Source organism: Habropoda laboriosa, unplaced genomic scaffold (genome assembly GCF_001263275.1).
Source record: "Habropoda laboriosa isolate 0110345459 unplaced genomic scaffold, ASM126327v1 scaffold205, whole genome shotgun sequence".
NCBI lineage: Eukaryota > Metazoa > Arthropoda > Insecta > Hymenoptera > Apidae > Habropoda > Habropoda laboriosa.
In genome coordinates, this window is record NW_017100322.1 from 285,543 (window position 1) to 296,764 (window position 11,222).

At 28.9% G+C, this 11,222-nt stretch overlaps 2 protein-coding genes across 2 annotated transcripts; both read right to left on the reverse strand.

The window, feature by feature from the left end:
• Positions 1-313: 313 nt before the first annotated feature.
• On the reverse strand, positions 314-2,027 carry LOC108574388 (solute carrier family 35 member E2-like). Its single transcript, XM_017936969.1, has 5 exons — positions 1,734-2,027; positions 1,299-1,550; positions 966-1,152; positions 594-797; positions 314-506 (listed from the first exon to the last, which is right to left on the reverse strand). Exons 1-5 carry the CDS (start codon positions 1,993-1,995, stop codon positions 314-316), a joined length of 1,098 nt encoding a protein of 365 aa, XP_017792458.1. The 5' UTR covers positions 1,996-2,027.
• Positions 2,028-2,486: 459 nt separating this feature from the next.
• Positions 2,487-4,731, reverse strand: LOC108574354 (prenylcysteine oxidase 1-like). The gene is made up of 8 exons (XM_017936933.1): positions 4,539-4,731; positions 4,118-4,324; positions 3,891-4,032; positions 3,493-3,796; positions 3,303-3,426; positions 2,881-3,227; positions 2,612-2,803; positions 2,487-2,495 (listed from the first exon to the last, which is right to left on the reverse strand). The coding sequence occupies exons 1-8, from the start codon at positions 4,615-4,617 to the stop codon at positions 2,487-2,489; spliced, it is 1,404 nt and encodes a 467-aa protein (XP_017792422.1). The 5' UTR covers positions 4,618-4,731.
• Between the last annotated feature and the right edge of the window lie 6,491 nt (positions 4,732-11,222).

Consider the following 11,222-nt stretch of genomic DNA (forward strand, 5'->3'; position numbering starts at 1 on the left):
ATAAAATAAGATTTTAAATACATTTTATTTGTATATTATATTTAACATGTAACACAATCTTTATGACTATGTAAATTTGTACCCTCAAATACGATTAATTAAAGCTATTTTATTGTAAAATGCATCTAAAATGCAAAATATATTATCATTTTCATACTTTAATTCAGATTGTAAATACTTTATCATCATCACGAATAAAATATCGTATTATAAAAATTAATACTAAATTTGTTTCAATCTTTCATTACATAATATATTTAATGTAAACGCCTATTTGTTGTAAATATAAAACCTTAATAACTTTAAAATAATATTACTGTAAATTAACTTTAGAATTGTATCGTAATTTTGCTTTGTTTATTTTATCATATTGTCGTGCTCGATTATACAATAATACTCCTATTATTACTAAAGATGTTCCCATAGCTGATAAACCAGTTACTGGATTGTTAAATAATAACACAGAGAACCAAATTAAAGAAGCTCTTTTTGCTGTGTTAACAACACTGTAACAAAATATTTTTAATATTTGAGTCTAAAATTAAAGTAGTCTGTTAATATGATTACTTTACATTAAAACCAAAAAAACACACCTATGTGTCACAGGACTGATGTAATCCATAAGTACATATGCAGTAATACTTTGAAAATGGAAGAATACTCCATTAAGAAGAATGGCTGTGAATAATTTAAAACTTAGAGAATGCTCAAGAGTTGGTAAATCCACCAACAGAATTGACACTGGTATTTGTACCACAATTGATGCTAAACTTGTATAAAATTGTAGTTCTGCAGGTCTGTAATTTCACATAACAATTAGTATAATAAATTTAATTAAAACTAGTATAGCTTGAAGTGTAAATAAATGTCCATTAATTAGATATAAAACATTAAAGTGATTTTTCTGTACTGAAAAAATCTGCATTCAATACAAAACATATCATATTAATTTATATAATACATACGTATATTTAAAATTATCACCACTGATTAACATTTTTGAATAAACATTCTGTAAACATTCTGTTAAATTGGTAGCCATAGCAGCAATAAATCCTCTGAAATCAAAACTGATTTCATTTACTGAACACAAAGCTAATCCACCCATTACAGGAATTAAAGATAGATTTACATATAACCCTGTATGTTCTCCTGTAAACAACATTACAATTGTTAATTTTTTTTGGTATATAAATTTGTTTTTAAAAGTAATAATTTAATTCAATATTTTACATCTAAAAAAGTTTCTTAATATAAAACAAATATAGTTATAAATTATGTAATGTATTAGTTCTTACCTAATAAATATCTGCTAATAAGGACGGTAAAAAGTGGTGCACTACTTTTAATGGTTTCTGTGAAACTCACTGCTACATAATTGAGTGATACTAGTCCTAGTACTACTGTTGTAAATCTTGTACATCCTACCAATATCATATGTTTATAAAAACCTGCCGGTTTCATTAATCTGGGACGTGCTTTGTACATTCCACATGGAAAATACATTTGTATAAATCCACAAACTGTGGTCATCAACATTTGACAAGCACCTGTGAAAATTAATTAATATTTGATATTAAAAATAGAAATTTTAAAACATTTTAAAATTACAGTATTAAACTTCATAATTAAAAAGCAAAATTACATAAATATGTATGAAAATGAAAAATATTAAAAATTCCTTTAATAATAACTTTTATATTAATTTGAATGTTAATTAAAAATTTGTTTACCTAAAATTGTGGGATTGCCTTCCATGTAGGATAATATATATTTATTCAAGAATAGAGTGCATCCACTGATGAAATACCATAATATTAAAAATAACATAGCTCTGGGACAAAATAAACCATCCATTGCTTCATTTGTCAAAACTGTTTCCTCACGCTTTTTACTATTTTCTTCACATGGTTTACTTTGATTATCATGTATTAATGGTTGTTCTGTATCGCGAGGTATTAGCGTATAATTTATACGAACAGAGTGATTTTCCATTACACTTTCTTTTTGAAAAGAACTGTTATCATATTTTTCTCTTTTGAATAGAAGTAACTTGACAAAAGCTAACTTGTCGGTGAGATCACACCTTCAGTACGTCTGGGTAGTATGATGTTGACATTCGTATGTTTCCTTTAAAGGTTAAGTAGCTCCTCAGAGACTTCTAAATTCTCAATACGAATTTTAATTTTTGTATATCATGTAGCGTAAAAAGGTTTAGAATCTTTTCATACTGATATTGATGTACTGTTTACCATTTGAGTAATGATAGTAATTTTGTAGTTGTCACATCACTGTAAAAAAGTAAGTAGCTTTAATCGGACTCAATTTGTATGTTTACTACAATTATTTAGAGATGTGGGCTTAACATTTTCAATATAACATAGTTAAAACAAAAATATTCATCTATTTTAATTTTATAATATATGTTAGTATAAAATAAAGTGTTAAAAAGGCAGAATAAATATATATTAAATAAGTGTATACAATTATATAACCTAATTAAAAAAATATTATTTAAGAAAATATAAATCAAATCGTAATTATAAGCATTTATTTGATACATAACACTTAAATTTTTAATAAAAAATAATACAACAATATTTAAACAAACAGCATTTAAAAAATCTTTATATGCTAATAATGCAACATTTCTTCCACTTATTGAACTCATTTCCATTGCACTAGCTATCCATTCAATGGCATTGACATGATAGAGAGCATTATGCAGTTTAAATTTTGCCTCTTGAATTCTTGTTGAATATTCAGGATATGCTTTCCAAATAATCTGTTTTATTTCTTGGACCTAAAAAATGTTAAAGTACTTTTGTCTTGCATGTAACATATCTAATAATTTATGTAAATATTACAAACTCATCATACATTTGAAAACATATCCTTTATAATTGTTGGTTTTAAAGGTTTATTGCTGAATATCTTCCAAACTTTATCTTCTATTACATCTTCTACAGAATCTAATCTTCCTACAGAATTAACTATTGTTTTATTAGGATTACAACTTAGAATAGAAGATAATTCTTCTTCCAAACCAAAATAATGTGGCTTTAAATCTGCTTGAACAAATGTAGCTACAGTTTCATGATATTTTTCCATATTATAAAAATCATTGTTTGGAAATCCTTCAAAAGTTATAAGAAATTCCTGGTCACTTGTAAGTGGAACTGCTACGATTACAATGTTATATGTCGATTTCATTACAATTGTACTATCTGAAACAAAAATTATTATTCAGTCATAATAAAAACATTATGATTGAATGATATTATATCATTGATATATTATACCTTGGTTACAATAATGTACTTCATATAAATTTTGTGTATTGTTTGTTTCTATGTTAACAATTTTAACTACACGCGAAGACACAACATTTACATGTTTGTTTCTATATATCAGATGCTGAGGTACCTAAAATATTAGCATACTATTAACTATAGCATAAAAATATATTGTTTACAAAATTAATAAGATAACCTTTTTATTTCCTCCTTTAACAGACCACAAGTTACCATCTGCAGCTGATAAAGATATAAAACCAACAAAACTATGAATATTTGTATTTTGTCCATAGTTTACTACTAATGATGTTTGAACAAGTTCATCAATTAACTTTTCTGAATATCCTAGATTTAAAAGCTGATCTTTAATAGATATTTGTAATGATTTTGGGTATTCAGCATTTATGGCATATAAAAAATTAGTGATATTTGTAAAAGATTTTCCAGCATCTTGTAAGCCATATATTTTTTCAAAGTTCTTTCTTATAGAAGTTATATATCTGTTTGATATTAATAAAAGCAACAATTATTGTAACATGAAATGAATGCAATTGATCTTTTTATATAATGTTACAGAAGAAATATATGGGATACCTTTTAAGTTTAAATGGTTCAATACCATATCTATAAATAAATTTGGCTAAAGACAATATTTTCCATTCACTTTCTTCATATACAACTTTGTCACCATTCCAAATGCCATTTCTTTTATCATGAGATAATTTATGTTTTAAGCCTAAATCAATAAAAATTAATCTATAAATTTAAATATTTCACAAAAGGTGAGATTATTTTTACATAAAATACATAAAATAAAGTACCAAGCAGTTTAACAAATTCTTGCATATATTTATTTTCGGAGTGTATAATTGAACCCCCAGCTTCAAATTCATTATTATTAATTTGTACTGTGGCTAAGCGTCCACCGATTGTGTTTGCCTCGTACAAATCGATGTTAAGATTATTTTTAAATAATTCTGTAAGAAAATGTGAACTCGATGCGCCACCAATACCACCTCCCACAATCGCTAACAAATTAAATTTATAAATTAAGGAAGAATTAATCGGTAGTATTTTAATAAATGATAAAAGGACTTTACTTTTATTTAAATTACGTTAATTTCTTAAATTAAACATTTATCTGCTTTGCTATTTTTTCTCTACGTTTTAAATAATGAAATTATTTTGTATTACTAATCCAAATTTAAAAACGTATTTCAATTAATAAATTTATTTACTCACCAACATTTGGCTTGTTATTTTCAAAACAAATTCCGTTCTTCAAAATTGATATAAATAATAAAATTATATACCAATCCATACTTTCAATCTATTTTATGTTACTTTCAGAAACATTTGTTATCTACAGGATGTTCATGAGATAATGAACTAAAATTTGTAAGTGCTCTCTTCTATACAGAGCTGAAAAGAAATGCGATACGGTACAGGGGTAAGAGGGTTATTCCGCTTTTTTCCAAGCAGAAATATTCCATAGATTCCAAGGTCTACAACCGTTACACCAACATCGCGTGTGGGTACGCTATTGCTTTAAAGTTTGTCGAATCTGTCGTTATTACTCTATACCAATGACCTACCGCCGTCTCCCACTATACCGTCCTCGTGCTCTCACGCAAGTCTAGCGGTAGCTTTGCCCGTGTGCGAAGCCTGTTCGGCCTTTTCCGCCAATAACTACGTCACCATGTGACGCTCGATCACCTAAGCGCATGAGTAAGAATCAGGAGATTCCCTTTGAATCTCGGTGAGACGGAGTGTTTCGAGTATATGGGCGTTCGGGACAAAAATCATAACTTCTAAATTAATTAATTTTCGACCTAAGTTTTCTAATACTTTTTCGAAGAGAATTCAAATATGCATTGATTGGCACCTAAAAGAATATATGGTTTCATTTAAAAAAATTGTAGTGATCTTTATTTTTTATCGAATAAAAACTTTTTTGTAAATTTTCATTAACACGATTTATTGTCAACTAAATACTGATTAACTTCTGTTTGAAAAATCTGTTCATCAGTTTCGCGGAAATACCGGCAAAATCGTAGCGATCGTTTCGTATATAAGGGTTTGAGAGACAAATATCATAACTTTGTATACATTCAAAATTTCTCGTTTATTTTTGTTTTGCAATTTTCATTAGATAGTTAAATAACAATATAAATAATAAAAAAATTGAATAACGCGTACAATAGTAGTATAGGATGCTAGAATACTGAACGCGTCACTAACGATTTGGCAATTTTCTTTATTTTGAGCAAATTTGAGCAGTTAAATTTGACATTAATATAAATAAAGATTTATATGTTAAAAATTAATATACAAAAAATCACAGAGGTATTACTCGGTACTTTTTTTAAAAGTCTCGTTAAAGTTGATAGGGGCTGCCCGCGGGCAAATACTATTGTAATAAATACTATTGTACTTAATAAGTACAATCTAAATACTATTGTACTTAATTCCTATCCTATGGCCTATTTTCTTAAATATCCTGTTAACCCTTTTCGGGACTTTTATCGCTTTCTTCAGTCACTAAGGCTCATCCACAGAAACTCTCAACTATCGCAATCCAACGCTTACACCTTCTCTCACACGTGCTCACACTTTCCCCAACCTGAACCGAGTCCCACATGAATAACGAATACAGTAAATTCTCTACAAGAGTCAGTAAGTTTGGATTCTACAAGTGACAGTATAGATGGTCCTACGCCTAGGTTGCGTCATTGCTGCGCCCATGTTATCTCGCACGCAGTCAGTCAAGCGTGTAACGCTACACCAGTTGGTTACCTTTACGATATTTCACGGCTCGACAAATCATAATAGAAAAATACAATTTCTTTAATTTTACTTTTTTTCATCTGGAATTTTTTTTAACATATTACTGAGATTTTTCTGATGAAAATGATATCAAACACGATATAATTTGAACAACATTTACTTATTAACACGTTCACTGTCACATCAGATTTACAGGTTGCTGTCAGGCGGCCACAAGAAAATACATTTTAAGCATAGGATTACAGTATAATGCTTTATAATTTTTTTTTTTCAATTGAAAATAATGTCTAGCTAGCTATGACGTTCAAAATTTTTAGTTGACAACATTTATTTTATTTTAATTATTCTAAACATTCGAGGCACTCCAGTCACTGATGACCACCATGGCCATATCGAGGAAACAATCTAACGTTAAAACTTATTGAGTGATTAATTTAATTTCATAATATATCGCTTTAGCGAGCCACCGTTTGGTTGCCAATTGTTTATCACATAGAGGCGGCCTACCTCCACGTAAAAAAAAAAAAATGTAGGGTCAATTCCACAAGTGTCAGTAAAATGTAGGGTCGATAGCAGCAGAAAAGCTGCTAAACAATTAGAATTAAATGTAACGATAGAAATTATTGCAATAATGCGTAATGCAATTGAAAAATTGAAAGAATCAAAAGAAAAAACGCGAATTCGTATCTTTTTCGATTCTAGAATATAAGAAAATTTGAATAAAATACGCGACGAGAATTGGGGAGAAGCATAAGTTAAACGCGTAAAAATATTCAATAATAAACGAACTAGGGATGAAGCTATTATTTCAATACGCGATGCACTGACTCTAGTATTTACTAAAATTCAAAAATTCTCGTATAAATTCCGAAAATAGATTATTAATTACGGTAAACTACTGAGACGGTTTAATTTAGGACTGGGCATAAATGTAGTATAAATGCACGAGTGTAGTGCACTTGTTCCAAATCAGCTCACAATATACAATAATAAATCAACTAACGGTAAATTATTAGTAAACAAAATTCAATATCAGAGAAAATATATGAAAAATTTAAAATTAATTTCAATTGCTGGAAGAAAAGTACATATTGATTGTTATGCCCTAACGAAAAAGCAACCACTCAAAGTCATTTCAATATCCTATTCGACAAGTCTGAAGAACAACGATGACTAAAATTCAAATGTTTATTTCCCTAAACCTTCAAAATAATTTCGAAATATTTTATTCGAAACGGAGTATTCCAAGTCAGTATCGATAATTGAAGAAATTATTTGATTGTATTTAAAAGAACCGAAAGGAGAATATTTAAAGTCTGATATTAAATGTCTAGCAAGTACCAGTAATTGGTAAAATGATTTATATTTGTTTTAAAAGGAAAATTTCTAATAGGTATTAGTTAAAATGAATTATTATTCAGTCTATTGTATTGAAATTCTAATTGATTCTAATGTATACAAGTGTTACAAGAAGGCTGAGTGTGTACAGGGTGGACACTGACTCTAGTATTTACTAAAATTCAAAAATTCTCGTATAAATTCCGAAAATAGATTATTAATTACGGTAAACTACTGAGACGGTTTAATTAAGGGTGGGCATGGTGCTGCTTTAGTTTGAAATGATTTATAAACACATAATTAACAGAGGAAAAACCGTGAAACGGCAAAACGTCTACATTCTAATTGTTATAACATGTAAACAGAACTTTAAATTTAGTGTAAACAGAAAAAATATATAATACAATTTATTTCACGGTATTGCAACAAATAAACGTTGAATCAATATTTAATTCGTATAAAAACAATTATTTAACGTAATAATTTTACCTTCACTATGGCTATTTTTAATCTACGACCACAGGTCAACCTGATTTCTAATCCTTACGAACTTTAAATTCAGTCTAAACTGAGAAAATATATAATACAATTTATTTCACGGTATTGCAACAAACAAACGTTGAATAGATTCTTAATTCGTATAGAAACATTTATTTAAAATAATAATTTCACCTTCACTATGGCTATTTTAAATTTACGACCAAGGGTCAACCTGATTTTTAATCCTCCGAACTTGATTTCACAACGAGAAAGTAATAAGATCGTTGAAACGTACTTATTTGTCAAAGAAACTTGCAAAAATGTATAAATAATAATATGTAATGTTTTAACAAATTTTTGGAAGTATAAATTAATAATAAAATTGTGAAAATTAATAAATTATACGTTATTATAACATTAATAGAATTATGACTAAACCGAAGTTCGAAGTCGAGTATTTAAAGTCTGATATTACGTGCCTAGCGAGTGCCGGTAATTGTTAAAATTTGTTTAATAATTAGTAATAGAAATTCTAATTGATTCTAATGTATACAAGTGTTACAAGAAGGCTGAGTGTGTACAGGGTGGACATAGACTAGCTAGTAGCCCCCGATTAGCAAAATTGGGCGCGAAACCTCCTTTTACGCGGGAAATCGACTACTTTACGCGGGAGATCGACCATATTTCGCGGGAGATCGACCATTTTTCGCGGGAATTGATTATTTTTCGCGGGAGATTTCCATTATTCTATTCTAACTTTCTAACAGCCTATAATTTATTAATTTTCACAAGTTTTATTGTAAATTCATACTTCTCACAATTTCTTACAACACAACATATTATCATTTATACATTTTTGCAATTTTTTTCGGCGAATAATTACGTTTTAACGTTATTATTACTTTCTCGTGGTGGGACTGTGTTCGTAACGATTAAAATCAGGTTGACCTGCGGTCGTGCACTGAAGAAATAGCCAGAGTGAAGGTAGAATTATTACGTTAATTACATTTTCTTACAAATCGAAAGTTTATTCAACGTTTGTTTGTTATAATATCGTGAAATGAATAATTTGTGCAGTTTTGTGCATTTTCTGTGCAGTTCAATCTAATTTACTTAAATTTACGTTGCGAGACAGTATACAGTAACAAGTAGTAACAAGCAAACGTTGAATAAATTCCTAATTCGTATTAAAAAAGTTATTTAACACAATAATTTCAGCTTTATTATGATTATTCTTGATAAATGACCACAGGCCAACTTGATTTTTAATCGTTATAATCTTTAAATTCAGTGTGAATAGAGAAAATGTGTAATATAATTCATTTCACGATACTATAACAAGCAAACGTTGAATACATTTTTCATTCGTGTAAGAAGAATTATTTAACACGATAAATTTAGCTGTACTATGGTTATTTTTAATCTACGACCACAGGTCAACCTGATTTTTAATCCCTACGAAATTAATTTAACCACGAGTAAGTAACGAGAACGCTAAAACCTATGTTTCCATTGAAGAATATTGTAAAAACGTATAAATTGTTATATGCAATGTTATAACAAATTGTCGGAAGTATAAATTTTTAATAAAATTGTGAAAATTGATAAATTATACCGTGTTACGATATCGGAAATCTCCCGCGAAAATCTCCCGCGAAAATTTCCCGCCTGACCTAACCGACGATTTTGCTAATGACTTTGGGGAGAGGGTACCGAGGGTATATAAGGACCCGCCGATGTCCCGCGAAATCATTTACCCTTTATACTGGGCCCTAGACACTTCGCGGCGTATTTTGACCTGAAGGTTCTGAGATGTGAATAGAGTGGTCGGGGGCTACTAGCTAGCCTATGTCCACCCTGTACACACTCAGCCTTCTTGTAACACTTGTATACATTAGAATCAATTAGAATTTCTATTACTAATTATTAAACAAATTTTAACAATTACCGGCACTCGCTAGGCACGTAATATCAGACTTTAAATACTCGACTTCGAACTTCGGTTTAGTCATAATTCTATTAATGTTATAATAACGTATAATTTATTAATTTTCACAATTTTATTATTAATTTATACTTCCAAAAATTTGTTAAAACATTACATATTATTATTTATACATTTTTGCAAGTTTCTTTGACAAATAAGTACGTTTCAACGATCTTATTACTTTCTCGTTGTGAAATCAAGTTCGGAGGATTAAAAATCAGGTTGACCCTTGGTCGTAAATTTAAAATAGCCATAGTGAAGGTGAAATTATTATTTTAAATAAATGTTTCTATACGAATTAAGAATCTATTCAACGTTTGTTTGTTGCAATACCATGAAATAAATTGTATTATATATTTTCTCAGTTTAGACTGAATTTAAAGTTCGTAAGGATTAGAAATCAGGTTGACCTGTGGTCGTAGATTAAAAATAGCCATAGTGAAGGTAAAATTATTACGTTAAATAATTGTTTTTATACGAATTAAATATTTATTCAACGTTTATTTGTTGCAATACCGTGAAATAAATTGTATTATATATTTTCTCAGTTTAGACTGAATTTAAAGTTCGTAAGGATTAGATATCAGGTTGACCTGTGGTCGTAGATTAAAAATAGCCATGGTGAAGGTAAAATTATTACGTTAAATAATTGTTTTTATACGAATTAAATATTTATTCAACGTTTATTTGTTGCAATACCGTGAAATAAATTGTATTATATATTTTTTCTGTTTACACTAAATTTAAAGTTCTGTTTACATGTTATAACAATTAGAATGTAGACGTTTTGCCGTTTCACGGTTTTTCCTCTGTTAATTATGTGTTTATAAATCATTTCAAACTAAAGCAAGCACCATGCCCACCCTTAATTAAACCGTCTCAGTAGTTTACCGTAATTAATAATCTATTTTCGGAATTTATACGAGAATTTTTGAATTTTAGTAAATACTAGAGTCAGTGCATCGCGTATTGAAATAACAGCTTCATCCCTAGTTCGTTTATTATTGAATATTTTTACGCGTTTAACTTATGCTTCTCCCAAATTCTCGTCGCGTATTTTATTCAAATTTTGTGATATTCTAGAATCGAAAAGATACGAATTCGCGTTTTTCCTTTTGATTCTTTCAATTTTTCACTCTCGTTCTACGAAAGTGCAATAATTTCTATCGTTACATTTAATTCTAATTGTTTAGCAGCTTTTCTGCTGCTATCGACCCTACATTTTACTGACACTTGTCGAACCGACCCTACATTTTACTGACACTTGTCGAACCGACCCTACATTTTACTGACACTTGTCGAATCGACCCTACATTTTTTTTTTTTACGTGGAG

Coding starts and splice junctions, on each gene's coding strand:
- LOC108574388 (XM_017936969.1), bottom strand. CDS start 1,995: ATGGAAAATCACTCTGTTCGTATAAATTATACGCTAATACCTCGCGAT. Junction 1,551..1,733: donor AGGCAATCCCACAATTTTAG/GTAAACAAATTT, acceptor TAATTTTCACAG/GTGCTTGTCAAATGTTGATG. Junction 1,153..1,298: donor TATTAGCAGATATTTATTAG/GTAAGAACTAAT, acceptor TGTTGTTTACAG/GAGAACATACAGGGTTATAT.
- LOC108574354 (XM_017936933.1), bottom strand. CDS start 4,617: ATGGATTGGTATATAATTTTATTATTTATATCAATTTTGAAGAACGGA. Junction 3,797..3,890: donor GAACCATTTAAACTTAAAAG/GTATCCCATATA, acceptor AATATCAAACAG/ATATATAACTTCTATAAGAA. Junction 2,804..2,880: donor TAAAGGATATGTTTTCAAAT/GTATGATGAGTT, acceptor AACATTTTTTAG/GTCCAAGAAATAAAACAGAT.